General features: G+C 41.8%; 1 protein-coding gene across 1 annotated transcript in view; it reads left to right on the plus strand.

Moving 5' to 3' along the window:
- The first annotated feature begins 10961 nt into the window (after nt 1-10961).
- The window catches only part of Nmu (neuromedin U), a 28036-nt gene continuing 20923 nt past the window's right edge, over nt 10962-18074 (plus strand). Inside the window, exons 1-2 of the mRNA XM_036200413.1 lie at nt 10962-11132; nt 16984-17042. Of these exons, the coding sequence (XP_036056306.1) occupies nt 11015-11132; nt 16984-17042 (177 nt within the window). The 5' untranslated portion in view covers nt 10962-11014. The remainder of the gene's footprint in view (nt 11133-16983; nt 17043-18074) is intronic.

An 18074-nucleotide genomic window follows, 5' to 3' on the forward strand; every position in this document is an offset into this window, starting at 1 on the left:
TCGTTATAAGTTTAAATGGGGACGTTATGTACTTCAAAGTGAAATCTGCAGCCCAAACCACAGGCAATTGGAGCCTTCTCTTCTCCAGCCTGTGAGAAGGGCACATTTTTAGAAATGACATTTAGAATGGACTCTTTTCTGACCTCATCAGAGGGAGGGTGGTCCGCTATCCTAGGTGACGGGTCTAGCCAGTGTGCTGATTGCTATGTTTTAGATGAGCAATGATCATAGATGAGAATGCTAAAGTTTTCCAAGTAGGATATCACTTATACTAATAAAAAACTAACGTCTCAAAAAGAAAAAAATAGACTAGAAATTCAGTCCCCAAGAAACTCTTTCTTTATCTGTGGCCTAGGACAAGATACTGACGATAACACCAATAAATTAATCATGTTCAATTACAATGCTTCTCCAATGAGTATATAGACTTGCTTTTTTGTTATTGTTTATTTTTCTATTTTTTAACTTATTTTTTTATTTTTGGAAGGGTCACAGGGTGGGGAGGTAGACATGGAAGGACTGGAATGTGAGTGTGATTGGGATGCATGATGTGAAATTCCCAAAGCATCAATAAAAATATTATGTTGAAAGAAGAAAAGAAATGGTCTATGCTTTTGGGAGAGCAATGCACTCAGAGACAGAACAGTGGAGTGACTTGTAGATATGATTTTACCCCCTTACATTCTTCTAAAGAAAAATGGAATACCTGGTATAGTTGGTCTTCCAGGAGCTGGTATCTTTATTATTACTCAAGTTTAAAAATCTCTAAAGAACATTTCCTTACTTTTCAGACCTCCCACAACAAACACCAGATCTTATGACAATACTGAATGACAAGCAGTATTCTCACCAAGAAGACTAGTCTGAAGGATAAGTTGCGTGCCCTATAGGGCACTAATACATACTTGTGTTCTGAAGCCAAGTATTTAAGGCTGGCTTAACAGATTATTCAGTTCCTTTTCAATTATATGTTTGTGTGTTGTCAACCTTGATTTATTATGAGTATTTCAAACATAGGATAAGAGAGAAAGATTGAATGGACCCCTAGGCATCCATTCACTAGCCTCACAACCATTCACTCATGGCCTCTTGTCTCTTTTAATTCAACCTCAATCCTAATCTAGACCCCCACTGGATTTAACATGTACAAAATTTATCATTGTCCCTAAGTAATGAGGGCACATAGAAAAAGCATGTGTATAATGCTATTTTAAAAGAGTAATAATATTAGGAAATCATAAGTTAAAGATTGATGCCAACAGTTCCTAAGGATATATAGGCACCTAGAACCCCTGTGTCCTGGGACTATTAAACAACACAATGATTTTTCAGCTTCTTACAACATCAAATGTATATCTACTGCCATCTAGCAATTTCAGTCCCTCAAGCAATTTCAGTCCCTCAAATTAGCTTCAAAAAACAAACATATATTTACAAAGCTCTGTGTGCAATATTTATAAATGTCTCTCTTATAATAGCCCCCAATGGAAAGGCATTCAATTACTCATGGATAGAAAAATGCATTTTTTAAAAAGTGAAACATTCATGCAATAGAATAATAACGAAAATATGTAAGAATGAACTACTAATACATACACAACATAGGTGGATCTGAAGAGAATTCTTTTCATTTTTCTTTATTAAGAAAATTCCTACTCACTCCAATACTATACACAGACTCCCCCTCCCTCCTTCCACCCCTCAGCCCTCTTTCCCAAGCCACCCCGCATCCCCACATCCCCCAAATCAAGGTCTCCCATGGGGAGTCAGCAGAGCCCAGCACACTGAGCCTAGGCAGGTCCAAGCGCCTTCCCACTGCACCAAAGCTGTGCAAGGTGTCACACCACAGGCACCAGATTACAGAAGCCTGCCCATAGACCAGGGACAGACCCCGATCCCCCTGCCTGGGTGTCCCCCAAACAGTTTTAGCCAAACAACTGTCTGAAGATAATTCTTATATATACTCATTATATTGGCTGTGATTAAAAATAGTAACAAATGTTAGTAAGAAATGGATAAGTCAAAACCCTTATGAATTGCTGGTGGGGATATAAAATGATATAGCCACTTTGGAAAATGATGTGACAGTTTCTTCTAAAGCTCCACATAAATTTACCTTATGTCCCAGTAATTGCTTTCCTAGTCATCTATGCGGGGGAAAAGTGAAAACATATGCTCCAAGTTTTACATACAAATGTTCATAGAAGTGTCATTTACAGTCACTACAAAAAGGCCAACTAAAATATTCATCAACAGATGAATGGGTAAGCAAAATATGGGCTGTGCATATGATAGGATATTATTGAGCCCTAAGAAGGAACAAAGTCTAGATCTATGCCACACATAAATGAAGCACAACAAAATCATGAAACATGAAGGAATCCTGATAAAAATAACTATGTCCTGTACTAATCAATTTGTACCAAATATTCAGAGAAAGACAACTATATGGAGATGAAGAATAGATTGCTATTTGTCTGGGTTGGAAGTGAGAACGTGGATTTTTTTTTTTTTTTTCAAAATGGGAGAGTGGCAGGTTCTCGGTGGTATAATGAAGGTATTCTAAACCAGGACCAACCAGGATGGTGTCACACAGTAAACTCACTAGAAGGCCTTGAAATGTCCACTTCAAATGGGTGAATCTATTCAGCCTGTTAGGAGAGGAAAGTAGTTGTAAGAATCTACACATATGTTGAAAGTAAACAGAGCCACACACAGTATGTGTTTCCATGTAAAATCTGGTTAAGCTGTGTGATATACCTATATCCTGATTTTGATATTGTGTTACAGATGTTTAAGGTTATCTCTCAATAATAAAACAAAAAGATGTTTCATTGCTTTTCTGGCTAGTTTTATGTCAACTTGACACAAGCTAGAGTTATCTGCAAGGAGGAAATGCCAGTGAGAAAATCCAGCTGTGGGACATTTTCTTAATTAGGGAGTGATGTGGCAGGACCCAGCCCACTTTGGATGGTGTCATCCATGGATTGGTGGTCCTAGATTCTATTAGTAAACAGGCTGAGCAAGCCATGCTGAGCAAGCCAGTAAGCAGCACCCCTCCATGGCTGCTGCTGCTGCTGCTGCTGCTGCTGCTGCTGCTGCTGCTGCTGTTGCTGCTGCTGCTGCTGCATCGGCTCCTATGTCAGGTTCCTGCCCTGTTTGAGTTCCTGCCCTCACTGCTTTTGGTTATATGGAACTGTGAGTGAAATTAACCCTTTCCTCCCCAAGTTGCTTTTGGTCACGGTACCTCCTGACAACAATATTAACCCTAACTAAGACAATTGGAGAAAACTAAGTGAGATTCTCTGTACATTTTTGCAACTTTTTATGAACCTATAATGACATTAAAATTAAAATTTTGTAAGTCAGGTGTTTTGGTACATCACTAAAATCCCAGTGCTTGGGAAGCTGAGGTAAGAGGATCTGAAGTTGGAGACCGTTTTGGAACACATAGTCTCTGTCATAAAAAAAAAAAAAAAAGTAAATAAGATGATGTGGGTGTAGCTAAGGGGTAGCATTCCAGCCTAGCATTAGGGAGACCCTGGATCCATCAGCACCACAAAAGAAAAGGAAAACTATTTTAAGCCTGGCACAGTGATGTGGTCCTGTAGTTTCAGCTACTTGAGAGGCTGAAACAGGAAGATAATTTGAGCCTGGAGTTCAAGACCAGCCAGGACAACATAACTTTGTCTCAATCAATCCTCAATTAGTTTCTGAGATTTGGGGTCATATGTTTGTTCATTGAGAAGACTGGCTGCTTTAAAGACAATTGTCATTGTTACCTCCATTCTCCTCTTTCTGATGACATCGGACTTAGAAAGTGTCACAGGAGAAAACAAATTCCCTTTCCCATGGCATTCTACGTCTATACATTTCCACTCCTTATTATAAAAGGGAGTGAAAATAGGTGTTTCCCAATCAGTCTCTTCCACGTGTTTATCATCAACATCCTAAATGTTACTAGCTGTGGATTGAGTGTTGTTCACGGTTGAGGACTTCAGATCTCAAAAGAAAAAAAAAAAAAAAAAAAGGTAGGTTTTTGTTGTTTGAGACAGGGTCTTAGGTAGCCCAAACTGGCCTAGAACTTGTTATACAGCCAAGGATGACCTTATATAGCTAAGGATGAACTTAAACATCTGTATGCCCTGGCTTGACCTCCAAGAGCTCAGATTACAGGTTTGCCACTACTCTGTCTGGTTTCTGTGGTGTTAGGGATCAAACCCTGGACTTTGTACATGACAGGTAAACACTCTATCAACCCAACTACATCCTCAGTCCAAAGCCAAAAGCCAAAAGATGGAATTAGTTCCAGGGATGGCTGGAGCATTCTTCTCTCTCCCTCCCTTCCTTTATTCCCTCTGCCTCTTACTCTCCCCTTCTCTCTTCTTTCCTTCCCTCCTTCCCCCTCCCTCCCCCTCCCTTTCCCTCTCTCCCTGCCTCTGTCTCTCATTGCTACTTGATGTCATGCCAAGAACGCTTCCTCCCATGTAACCAGCACTGTCCTTGCTTGTGATGTCCGCAGGGAAGCGCCAGCTTTACCACAGTCCTGCAAGAGTGTAGTGGCTGCCTCCAATAATTCCTGCTCTCCTGGTTAAATGCCCCAGTTCCTAACGAGGTCTTCTATGTTTGTTTTTACTTTCTATAATATGATTAGTAACACTTTTTTTTTAAATCAATTCCAAGTCTCCCAGGTGGACTAGAACACAGTAGAAAGTAGAACCTAGGAAGATGTTAAGCAATGGCTTGCTTCTCATTTCCACACAACATAAGGAAATATCACCATTTATATGGTGGTTTTGTGTGTATGTGTGTGTGTGTGTGTGTGTGTGTGTGTGTGTTTAAAGGCTAAGTAAAATTTAATTTAAAATGTCACAAATCCTGTTATTTCCCTTGTTAATTTTCATATCATGCAATGTTCACCACGAGCCAAGCTCTAACAGTATCAAACGCTTGAGATATTGAAACACTAGGAATGGAGATATAGAACAAATGTTTTTTTCAAATGCTAAAAAAGATTTAAATCTCAGAATTGGGATTTTCATTCTTCTAGAAGGAGACAGCTAAACACACATTGCATATATTCTCTAAAGAACTGTGTCAGAGGCTATGCTGATTGGTTTTTGGCAACTTGACTCAAGCTAGGGTTATTTGGGAAGACTGACTCTCAGCTGAAAAAACCACCTCCATAAAATTAACCTGTAGGCATGTATGTCTGTGGGGGGCATTTTTCTAATTAATGATCAAAGTGGGAGGGCCCAGCCCACTGTGGGTGATGTCACTCCCAGTCAGGTGGTCTTGGGCTGTATGAAAAACAAAACAAAACAAACAATCTGTGTGGACCATGGAGATCAAGCCAGTAAGCAACACTTGTCATGGCCTCTGCATCAGCTCCTGCCTCCAGGATCCTGACCGGCTTCAGTGTCCCATGACTTCCTTCCGTGACCAGCTGTGATTGAGACCCGGGACACAAACACACCCCTTCCTTCCCAAGTTGCCTTTGGTCATGGCCTTGATCATAGCATTCAGCCAACTAAGACACCAAGATAATACTGTTGTCTCAGAAGGGGATAGGAGTGGGGGCAATTTCTTGAATTTTATTCTTAGAGCTAGAATAAAAATACAGGAGGAAAGAAAGGCGAGAGAAAGCACTTCAAGCTCATTTTAAGGACCAGTAACTTTCTACAAGGGGCTGTTGAGCCGATAAATGAATGTACAGATGCCATGCCAGAGAAAATTGTAGAGGTGGCCTGCCTGGGAGCCCGCTTGGTTAAAGAAGTAATTGCCTGTCTGTGTTTTCAGTTTCCTCTAAGAAGTAAATGTTTTAATTGCTTTTCTTTTTCTCTTCTCTTTCAATATTTTAGGGGGATGGGTAGAGTCTAAAGAATACGGGGCCTCACTTCCTAGGTGCTTTTCCACTAAGCCAGATCCCTGCCTTTAAAAAAATTCTGTTGTTTGTTTTGTTTTGTTTTAAGACAAGTGAGCTTTCTGGTAAGCCTGGGCAGGCCTCAAATTCGCAATCCTGAAAAATTAGCCTCTTGAATTATTCTCTCTCTCTCTCTCTCTCTCTCTCTCTCTCTCTCTGTGTGTGTGTGTGTGTGGGGGGGTGTCTTTATGTCCTCTTACTCTCCTGGAACTCATTATGTAGACCACACGGGCCTGACTTTTTGTACACAAACTTTTACATTTTTGGTTGTGAGCCTAGCCTTTAACGGCTGAGCCATCTCTCCAGCCCGTACACAAACTTTTAAATCACGGCTGAGATTAGAAACATTGAAATTAGCATCCATTAGAAATCACACTACAGAGTAAAGACAGAAAATGGCCAGGCTAGGCTCAGATTCACTATATATCATAAACTGGTCTTGAACTCACGATTTTCTGCCTTAACCTTCAGAGTTCTGGGATTATAGATATGCACAGATTGATTCTGAGAAAAAAGGGCTGTAAGTGAACAAAGACTAAACTACTCAAAATTGACTAATCTTATTGTTATTAGAACACAAATATCTTACAATAATAGCAACAATTATTTAACTTAGAGCAGCCTGACACACATGTATGAGAACACACATGCAAACACACACACACACACACACACACACACACACACACACTACAGCTTACAGCATCCATGTCTACATAGGGTACTTAAAAAACCAGGGCTAAAATGAAAATGCTTAAGGTTATGTGAGTAGTGACCCCCTTTTTTATGACACCCACTAATAAGTCATTTGTTTCTATGTTTAGAAATTCATTCTAGATATCTTGATTATTTTAACTTTTGAAAATGTCAAATTATACCCATTTTTCCTCTTTTCAATTGCTTTCATCTAAAACTCAATAAAATGTTGATCTGGACACGCCTATATAAGGAATTCACGTGCTTTCATAAATAACACATTTTTAGGAAATACAGAAATATTTTCATTTATTTTAGGTGGCTTAAAAATCAATCTAGCCATTTAAAATGGTTGTACAATGTACTGTGTAGATGTAACAAAAATTACTCTATCTTTGTATTTTCATAGTTATCATTTAATTTTAGGTGCCATTTTTATTTTTGGTTGTGAGCCTAGCCTTTAACGGCTGAGCCATCTCTCCAGCCCGGTGCCATTTTTATAAAACCTCATAAACCTATGAGTATGTGTTTGTCTGTCAGCTTTGTCCGGATGTGATTCACAAATGTGTCAAGGAAATCTAATAAATCTTTTATTGGTGTGTATTAATATTCTAACTGTAATGTAAGGAACAAAGAAAAGATGCTGCTTTCAACGGATTGAAATGTTTTAATGTGGCATCTCAAATTAGCAATAGACTACTGCTTCTTAGAATGGCTTCCCCCTCAGAACATCTATGATGTGAAAACCTAGCCTCGTAGGCATCAGTCAACCAGCACCAACTACTACCTTTGTTCTTCTAAAAATCTTTATTGCCTGCCTGCTCTCCTTCCTTCCTCTCCTCCCCTCCCTCCCTCTCTCCCTTCCTTTCTTCTCCCAGGCTGGCCTCAAGTTTGCTGTGTAGCCCAAGCTGGCTTTGAACTCCTGATACCTTGGTCTTCCAACAGCTGAGATTACAGGAGCCATCACGCCTTTTATTACATCTTTTGAGAGGGATTTTATGCCTCTGGGCCGTCTCTGAGATCATCTTGAGCTGCTGCTTCTCAGCCTGCTCTGACCTCCATGTAGGAAGTTAAGTGACTAGTAACAATAATTACCAAAAGTTACTAGTCACTTCAAGCTTTTTCCAGAAATAATAACCCGTGCTATTCAAAGGCCTTTCCCCATGGAAGTGATTTTCAGTTTCACCCAATGTGTGCAGTCACTGAGGCAAAGTGATGGCAGGTGAAAGGCCATGTGACAGACCAAAGCCACCTTGGCTACTGTTCTGCAGAATGGACTGCTCTGGGGACTCTTGAAGTCAACCGTCATTTGTAGGCAGGTGCCTAGTTACTAACTTCAACATGGAGGTCAGATGTGGTATTTCTCACAGTTCTGGGCCCTGCCATCTCACCAACATTATAGTGGGAATTCTTAAACAGCAATGACCTACTTGGCTTTCATCCCTCCTTTTCTCGTATTTATTGTGCTTTTGTTGCTTTGTTTGGCTTTGGTTTACTGATTCCTGAGACAGGGTCTGGCTACACAGTCTAGGCTCACACTGGAACTCTTATGCCTTAGCCTCCTATGGGTTGGATTGACAGGTGTTTAGCACCGCCCCTTGCTCTTTTGCCCCTCCTCTTTTTCTTCCTTATTTTTGTACATTGAGCTGTCCTGTGTACTCAGTCTCCAGCTGATCATTAGTCACAAGAGACGGTCTTGTTTGAAGTGGTCTTTTCATTGTATAAAATAATGGCTTTGATTGTATCCTGAAAAGTCTTTCTCTGGGAGTGATTTCCAGTAAGAATAGTCTGTCCAAACATCCTTCCAATCAAAGGACTTGTCTTTGCAAAGAGAGAAGTTGATACCTACAGCATCAGAAGACATAAATGAAGACAGAATACAGCAAAATCTGGGTTTTCTATCAACAATAGACACATTCAGTCATCACTAAATTGCAAAGACTACTAGTATCCAACCCAACCCGTCATATTTAATCCTGACCTCTTTCTTTTCCATTAGATATAATCCAGATCCAGAGTTTAGCTTTTTTAAAATAGTGAGGCAAAGAGGGATACATACAATCATCTTCCATTTAATTATTCGCAATCTTTGCTCCTAGAAAAATAAATCTGCCCCTATTCACCTGTCTACCTTGTTTTGATATCCATGTCTCAGAATGATGTGACATCTGAGCCCATGTTTCCTTGAACACATCTTCAAAACTGTAAACTCATATGAAGTAGCAAAGAAGCCACAAGTAGGGAGGGGTCTGTTGCATTTTAACCAATAAAGGTTTTGAAATACTTAAAATCTCTGGATAAATCAGTGAGAACACAAACTAACTGACCAAGTGAAGGATGGGCAAAAGAGATCAATGGGTGTTCACCAAGAAGAAACAGTGATCGCTAATATACTTAGAAAAAGGCAGCCAGTCTCATTTATAAACTAGAAGCTTCAAAGTACATCCACAATGAAATGCCACATTCACCAGGCTGGCAAAAAAAAAAAAAAATTTTAACATGAAGTAGCAGCCATGAAACTTCATTCATTGTTGATGGGAGTGTAAGTCAGTATAGCCATTTGAAAACTTATTTCCAATAGAGTTTAACCAGCTCATCCCCTTTGACCCTACTAATTCCCTTCCTAGGCATACACCTCAGGAAACTCACACAAGGGCACCAGGGACACATTTAAGAATGCTCAGAGCAGCCCAGCTCAGGGAATGCATGCATTTTCCTTTACATTCCCGGCACTGAGGGGCATGGTAAAGACAACACTGCGTGGTCATGGCTAACCTACACCACACTGGCTGCTGAGACCTGGGATCTTTCAGAGCCCTCTGGGAGACATGGGGAAGAGAAAGGAAGACCAGAGCCACAAGTATCCTGTCTCCCAGACCCTATTCTTAAGTCACTTAGCTCCATTGTACCACCTGCATTAATCCATTTATTACTACTTTGGGATTATATCAAAATGCAAGTAATCTTCAATCAAATATATTCTCATCCATCACCTCCTTATAATCTAGCCTTTCTTGTGTGTTTCTTATAGATAATTAAAGTTAAAATTGTATCCAGTACTTTTCTTTAAAAAAAAAAAAAATCTGATCGTCGGGGTTTCATCCCTACTTTTCCCTGTATTTCCAACAACACAGCCACATTCTACCTCGAACTGCATAGCTATTGGGTATGGATTTGGAATGCTTTGCCAAAAGTCAGTTACCTTTAGGGAATGGTCCTCCTACTAAATTGTGATTCCCTCAAAGGGTTTGCCTTGCTTGTATTGGGCTGCACATTCATGCTGGGTTCCAGGAGGCTCCTGGTTTAGCAAGACACCTATGGGCAGAGTAAAATGCTCTCTCCCATGCTATAAGCTTAACCAGGTTGCTCACTCTCTCCAAATCAGAATTTTCTTACGTACATCTTAACAGTGCATTTTACAATAGCTGTTTTTTAAGATTTTTATACTGCTGATATGTCATGAATATTAAATACAATTGCTTGAGAAATTCCAAGGCTGCATGACCCCAAAATGACCCTTTAAGAAACAGTACTGTGCTTCCTCCTTGCCCTTTCCTCGGAGCTCCTCACCTTTCAAAAAGAGGTCAAATAAGATCAGTTGCCCTTTTTCTGCAGAAGTAAATTAGAATTATATTTCTCGGTGTCCTGTTAGATGCTGGTTTCTGGAGTGTGGGCATAGCAGAAGTGAGGTTCCGCAGGCAATTAGAGAGAAGAGCATCCTCGGGGTAGAAAAGATTGCCCATAGACAATAGCACCTTCTCCACCCCTACAAGGGTGTCCAAGCCTGTCCTTTCCTCATCATCTTTTTAAACTGACAACTGCATCTCCGGGAATGGTTTTGGACTTTGCAGGCGTTTGGGGGTTTGGACAGCACCGTCCTCACTACATTGTGGTGGAAGTAGCATCGCTCTGATGCCCTGGGGGCTAGGCATACTGTGGCAATCCAAGAGACATAGGGGACAGTGCTGTCACCTCTGCCATCTTGATTACCCTGATTTCAGGCTCTGGAGGCTGACACCCCTCAAGTCCTGGCTCCCACCCAAGTCCTACCACAGGTGGGAGTGGACCACCATGGTTTAATATTTCACTCTCCATCTCAGAGCCAACTGCGTGGTGCCCTGAGTCAGACACCCGGCCAGGGAGAGCATGTCCCGCGGGGGCGGCAGCAGGTCCGGGTGACGCCAGGGAGCCAGGGGCGGCGAGGTCACCCGCGGAGACCACACTGGCCCAGCCCACGTGTGCGCCAGATTTAAAAGTTGGTGGTGCGCAGTGATGGTCACTTTGGTGGCTGAGCTCAGCAAGAGACGCACAGGGGACCCGACGCTGAGGGACAGCCAGAATACCCCCGCACAGCACAGGGTCCCTGGTTCCCCTCTCCAGAGCTGCTTGGAAGTGATGGAGATGTCTCGAGCAGCGTGTAGCCGCCAGGGGCTGTCTGGGAGACAAGTGGCCTCTCCATCCCCACTGCTGTCGCTGCTGCTGCTCCTTGCCTGCCTCACGGATGCCTGCAGAGGTAAGATGCCATCCTCCGCCTTCTGCCTCCCTCGCTCCTCAGGCTCCTGCTGCACCGGTTGCTCTCCGCTAGCTTCCTTGCCTCTTCCACTGAAGCCATGGTCTGGCTCAGGACCACAGGCAGCTGGGGAAGCAGCAGAGACGGTCTGCAGACTCCGTAGTGGGAGTTAAACGAAAATTAAAATACTTTCCCTTTCATCGCAGTTATTGGAGGGGAAAAAGTCTGCTGCTTCCCTTGCCAAGGCTAGGTAAAGTTGGGGTGTGCTCGGCCTCCAGGTAAGCTGGCTGTTGAGTTACACACAAGTGGAGGAGGGGCCGGAGGCTTACAGGTTCTCAGAAGGATTAGAGAGTTCTGATCACAGAAAGTTGAAGCAAGCATGCAAGGCTTACCAGGGTTTCTAGCGATAGGCACCTAAGACTAGCAAGGCAGCTGGGACCTGATCACAACAGGGACTTCCCCAGTTTGGCTCCCAGGAAACACAGAATCAGCAAGACCAGGGAGGAAGTTCTGAGGCTCCCAATGAGCGGCAGAGCGAAATGTGTCCCTTGTAAAGACAGTTCAGTTACCAGGTAACCTGGGAGGCTGTCACTCATTCCTGCATTATTAGGGTCCTTCAAATTCCAAACACTGCCTTGTTACAAACGTGAATTCTCTGGCTTAGGCCCAGATCAGCAGGTTGTTAATTTTTCGGAAATACTGAGTGACTTCACATCACAGCCACAGAGCGCTTTCGGGGAGCTCAGAGCCTAGCCCTCAACTAGAGATGGAAAGAGCCAAATATTCTTTTCCTGACCTGTTTTTATTGCCTTCTTTTCATTATTTTGATCTTTGTTCCTGAGACATTGAGGAAGAACAGGCTTCCTCATTTGAAAAGCAAGGTAACAGGGAGAGTCTCATGGCTCATCTGGTAAAGGTGCCTCATGCCAAGCATGAAGACGTGAGTTCAATCCCAGTGCCCACAAGTTTGTCCTCTGAAAGAAAAGACAGCCAGATAGCAACTACATGGTAGCATATGAACCTTCTGCAGTACTAACTCACCATGACTTATGAAAGCTAAATTAGCCTTTTGTCTTTTAAATATTTTATTGGAAATATTAGAATGATAATTTCATTTTCCTTCTCAAGGAAGGAGATAATTACAGTGTCTTGTTTTGTTTTTAAAGAAACAAAGCAGGTTTACTTAATGCCTAGCAAAGAGATTAGCAGCCTGGCAGTGGCAGAAAAACTGCCTGTAGCCAGATAATCATAGCCTTTATTTGTATTTGTATTTATTTATTTAATGTATGTGGGTGTTTTGTCTGCGTGTATGTCTGTGCCTCACATGTGTGCCTGGAGTCCAGGGAGGCCAGAAGAGGTTGTGGCATCCCCTGGGACTAAGTTATAGAGATAGTTGTGAGGTTTTGGGTCTTGGGAATTGAACCTAGGCTCTTGGAAGAACACACAGAGCTCTTAGCCATGGATGCAGCCCTGATAACTATAGTTTTTAAAAAAATGTTTTGTTAGGGGGAAAAGCTTTTCCATGAATGTTGCATGCAATGTGCTGTGGGAAATCACTGTCTTGGAGAACTGGGTGGACAGTAGGTTCCTAAAAAATAGATGAGCCTTCACTTTTACTTCCAGAAGAGCAAATGTGCTGGCTGACCTATCCCATCATAAATAACCTTGATATTATTCAAGCAAAAGGCTTTCTCCACTGTCCGGGAAGTTCCCTGATTGCCTTTGTCTGTCTTAATTCCCTTTCAGAGAGGAAAAAACAAATTTCATCTCTCTTTTAAAATGGAGTGGGATGGGGAGTGGGTGGGGGTGAACAGCCAGTGTGATCTGCTATTAGTCCCAAGCTCCTAAACATGGGGGTAGGGACATGCAAAGCATACCTAAGCAAGAGTTGGAGGTAATCTAACAAGTACAGACAGTAGCTAGATACTTCTTTAAAAAAAAGAGAGACAAAGCAAATGCCATAAAAGCAGAAGAAAATAAATGTCAATAAACGTAGCATTCTTAGGAAAAGGGGGGGAAAGTAGAAGAGACCACAAGGGCATGAGCTAGTGAGACAATAAAGGCCAGCCAGGCACGCTGGTGGAAACAGTTAACTCGGAGAACATGTTGGAAGAGGGAAATTTCTCACAAAGAGAAATATACTTTGGGTATCTCTCTGCCAGTCACTTGATTATGCCGGCAGCAATAAGAGATCAAATGGCAAAGACGAACAATGAAAGTCTTTCCTACCCAGATCTCTCGTTCATCGACTAATTCTTAATGTTCAGTTAATAGGAACCGTTTCTCACATGCTAACTGCAGGGAAGTGTTAGCAAGAACAACATGCGTGTCACCTTTAAAGTGATCAGGTTTGTTTTATTACCTAGTGCTTAAATAGAAATACCTCAATGAAAATGAGCAAAAGCTGCCCCCCCCCTTTTTTTTAATGACCTAGAAGAAAATAGCGGTGCTGTTTTGGAAAATGTGGAGGGTAGTGCAAGTACCAGTTCCTGCCAGTGCTGTGTAAAGTCCACATCCCAGGAACATGGATTGAGCACACTCTCCAGAGTTTAAGTTTTGGAATCTAGGTTCTCAGGGTGGTAATGCTGAGAGATGATGAGCCTTTGAGAAGTGAGGTTAGTGGGACGTGGGTAGGTAATTGGGTGTGTTGGTCTGATTAGTAGGTAGTTGGGTGTGTCAGTCTGCCCTCAGAAGGGATTAAAGGAGTTCCCTTGGGACTCTAGATCATTGGAGAGTAGGTTGTTATAAGACTGAGATTGGCTCCTCCCTGCCCTCTGGCTTTCTCTCTCATTACACAATTACTCTATCACGGTGGTTCTCAATCTTTGGGTCTCAACCCTTCCGACACAACTCTACCTCTCAAAATATTTATAATTCATAACAGTAGCAAAATTAGTTATGAAGTATCAATGAAAATAATTTTATGGCTGGAGGTCAGCACAGCCTGAGAACTAATTGAAAAGGTGGCAGCATTAGGAAGGTTGAGAACCACTGGTCTAGCAGTTCCCTATCCATCCTGAGGCCCTCACTCAAGGCTGGAGCTTAGATTTACAGTTCCCAGAACTTGAACGAAATAACCTCTTTTTTTTTTTTTTTTTTTTTTTTTTTTTTTTTTTTTTTACAGTTTACCCAGGAGAAACAAGACTACACCATAAAGGGGCTTGAGGGGAATGTTGTATCAACTCTAGAACAGGGGAGAGAAAAACAATGTTCAGTCAGATGATATTAGTGGATTTCTACCAATTATAGAAGAATATTTTATTTTAGCTTCTGCACCTTTCTTACCCTGAGACTGGACTTAATGTGTCTTGCAGAAGAGCTACAAAGTATCCCCTTTCTGATTTAGATATAAGTGGTTAAGCACAATGGTCGTTCTAAGTGGCTCATGGGAGCTTAGGGTTTGGATGCAGTCAGTCAAGCTCCCAATGGCCTTGGTAAGGAAGTCTAGCCTAATGCAGGTTTGCTGATTAGAAACTTCACTTTGTCCTGGGAAGATAAGGGCTGGGATTGGAAAACTGCATTCTTTAAACTGGAATGCTGGAGTTGGAGAGATGGCTTGGTGGTTAAAACATGTGCTGCTCATGCAGAGGTCCTGGGTTCTGTTCCCAAGCACTCACATGGGACCTTGCAACTGTCCATGGGATCTGATGCTCTCTTCTGGCCTTCTCAGGCACCAGACATGCATGTAGTGCACATATATATGTGCAGACAAATACTCAAACATATAAAATAAAGATGAATAAATCATAGAAGTGCTTGTCAAACGGTCTCACTCAGGAAGATCTCCAGGTACTTTTATGAAGATTTGAAATTACAGATTAATCCTTTCCTGCAGGCAGAAAGAGCTCAGAATGTAGCTCATCAGGGGAACTGTACCTGACATGTATCGTTGTGGTATGGTGAGAAATATATCACTGTGTGAAGGATTTTTCCATGAAAGGGAGTTCCACTGGTTCTCAATTTAATCAACTCTCTGCATGATGCTTATAAAGTTATTTCTAAAACAAACTCACCACCACAGAAAGGACTGGGCATTGTTTTTTTTCCCTTTTTTTATTACTAAAAAAATTTATATTCATTTTACATACCAACCACAGATCCCCCCCTCCTCCCTCTTCCCACCCCCATCCTTACCCCCAATCCTCCCTCCATTCCCACCTCCTCCAAGTCAAGGTCCCCCATGGGGAGTCAGCAGAGCCTGGAACATTCAGTTGAGGCAGGTCCAAGCCCCTACCCACTGCACCAAGGCTGTACAAAGTGTCCCACCTTAGGCATTAGGCTCCAAAACAGTCTGCTCATGCACCAGGGATGGATCCTGTTCCCCCTGCCTGGTGCCCCCCCCCAACAGTTCAAGCTAAACAACTGTCTCACCTATCCAGAGGGCCTAGTCCAGTCACATGGAGGCTCCACAGCTATTGGTCCACAGTTCATGAGTTTCCACTAGTTTGGCTGGCCAAATGTCTCTGTACGTTTTCCCATCATGATCTCGATGTCCCTTGCTTATAGAATCCCTCCTCTCTCTCTCATTGATTGGACTCCTGGAGCTCGGCCTGGTGTCTGGCCATGGATCTCTGCATCTTCCTCCGTCAGTAACTGGATGAAGGCTCTATGATGACAGTTAAGGTTTTCACTAATCTGGTTACCAGAGTAGACCAGTTCAGGCACCCTCTTAACTATTGCCAGTAGTCTAAGGTGGGGTCATTCTTGTGGATTCCTGGGAACTTCTCTAGCACCCTATTTCTCCCTGTTCCCATGATGTCTTAATTTATCATGTTGTCTCTTTCCTTGCTCTTACACTCTGTCCTGTTCCAGCTTGAACCTCCCATTTCCTTATGTGCTCATCCCCCATTCCTTGCCCTTCATTATCCTCCTCACCTCCAGTTTGCTCATCTATTTCTCTTTTGTTGGGCTATCCTATGTGTTCCTCTTAGGGTCCTCCTTGTTTCTTAGATTCTCAGGAGCTGTGGGTTGTAGTCTGGTTATCCTTTGCTTTACATCTAGTATCACCACTTATGAGTCTGGGTTACACCACTCAGGATTATATTTTCTAGTTCCATCCATTTGCCTCCAAATTTCATTATGTCATTGTTTTTTTTACTGCTGAGTAGTACTCCATTGTATATATGTACTACATTTTCTTTATCCATTCTTTGTTTGAGGGGCATCCAGGTTGTTTCCAGGTTCTGGAATGTTCCAGCATTATGAATAATGCTGCTATGAACATAGTTGAGCATGTGAAGGACCGAGCAATGTTAGTAAAAGGCCTAGTATGCTCATGGCCTTTGGTTTGAGTCCCAGCACACACACACACACACACACACACACACACACACACACACACACACCAGAATCAAATCAATAGCACAGAAACTGTAGCTAATTGTGACTATTATCATAACCTAAATGATAGTGAAAGCCTGCTAAAAACTTCAGGCAATACAAGCAACAGATTTAGGGGAAATAGAACTTATCAGGATTTATGTCAGCCAGAGATGTTTGGCAATCTGCATTGAGGCCAAGCATAGAGGTGTGCATCTGTAATTCTAGCACTCAGGAAACTGAGGCAGATGATTGTCTTTTGTGGGTAGCTTGGGAGACACAGTGACCTTCTGTCTCCAAAACAAAACAAAATCAAACACATGACTCTTGTGTCTATTGATTTAGATTGTCTTAGGCAAACTCCCTTGCTTCTGCTTTCTTGTCATGAATTAGGAATAAAATAATAATAATAATAATAATAATAATAATAATAATAATAATACCTGCCTAGAAGTTTGACATGAGGATTAAGAAATATTGTATTTGAACTGCTTATCACAGTACCATTAATGTGTATTCAAAATTTTATCTTTAGGTGCTCCAATATCACCTCCAAGATTACAGCCAGAACAGGAACTACAATTGTGGAATAAGGTAAAAAATTATCCTTGCAAAAATGAGTGAAAACTTTGCTCTTCTTTATAATTACTATGGTAAAGTGAAATAGTGTGATCGAACTTTGGAAACAACTGTGATTTCACCAGCATTGTGACATCATAATAATTAAGAGTGTTTTATTAAAATAAAAGAGCCAGACATGGTGAAACACACCTATAATTCTAGCACTTGGGAGGCTGAGGCAGGAGGGTTCCTGTGGGTTTGAGACTAAACTGAGGTATGTAAGTTTAAGGCCAGCCTGATCCATAGATTCATACATATATGAAGATACATGAATCTCAAGATCCTATCTCAGGAAATGCTTAAAAAGAGGGAAGGAAAGATAAAAGGAAATAATACAGCAAATAGTAAAACTTTGAACGCAGAAACAAGCTTTAAAAATAGAGTAACTAGCCGGGTGGTGGTGGCACATGCCTTTAATCCCAGCACTCGGGAGGCAGAGGCAGGCAGATCTCTATGAGTTCGAGGCCAGCCTGGGCTACAGAGTGAGTTTCAGGAAAGGCACAAAGCTACACAGAGAAACTCTGTCTCAAAACAAAACAAAACAAAAAGTAATTATAATAAATGTGAACATGTTAAGTATACCACTTATAGACATGAATTCTCAGATTGGATCTGTGTTCTATTTGTTAAGTATCTAGGAATAGTTATTTATTAAGAATCACCCCTTGGGGGCTAGAGAGATGGCTCAGTGGTTAAGAGTACTGGCTACTCTTCCAGAGGTCCTAAGTTCAATTTCCAGCAACCACATAGTGGCTCACAACCATCTATAATAGGATCTGATGCCCTGTTCTGTCATGCAGGCATACATGCAAATAAGGTACTCATATACATAAATAAATAAATCTTAAAAAAAAAAAAAAGAGTCACACCTAATAGCTGAAGATCCATTTCAGTGGCTGAATGCTTGCCTGGCTTATGCAAAATCCTAAGGTGAATGCCTAGTATATCCATTCCATCACTTCCCCATACAAGAGCCACACATAACATGGGGAGGAATTTAAGTAT

This window comes from Onychomys torridus, chromosome 10 (assembly GCF_903995425.1).
Source record: "Onychomys torridus chromosome 10, mOncTor1.1, whole genome shotgun sequence".
Classification (NCBI taxonomy): Eukaryota; Metazoa; Chordata; class Mammalia; order Rodentia; family Cricetidae; genus Onychomys; species Onychomys torridus.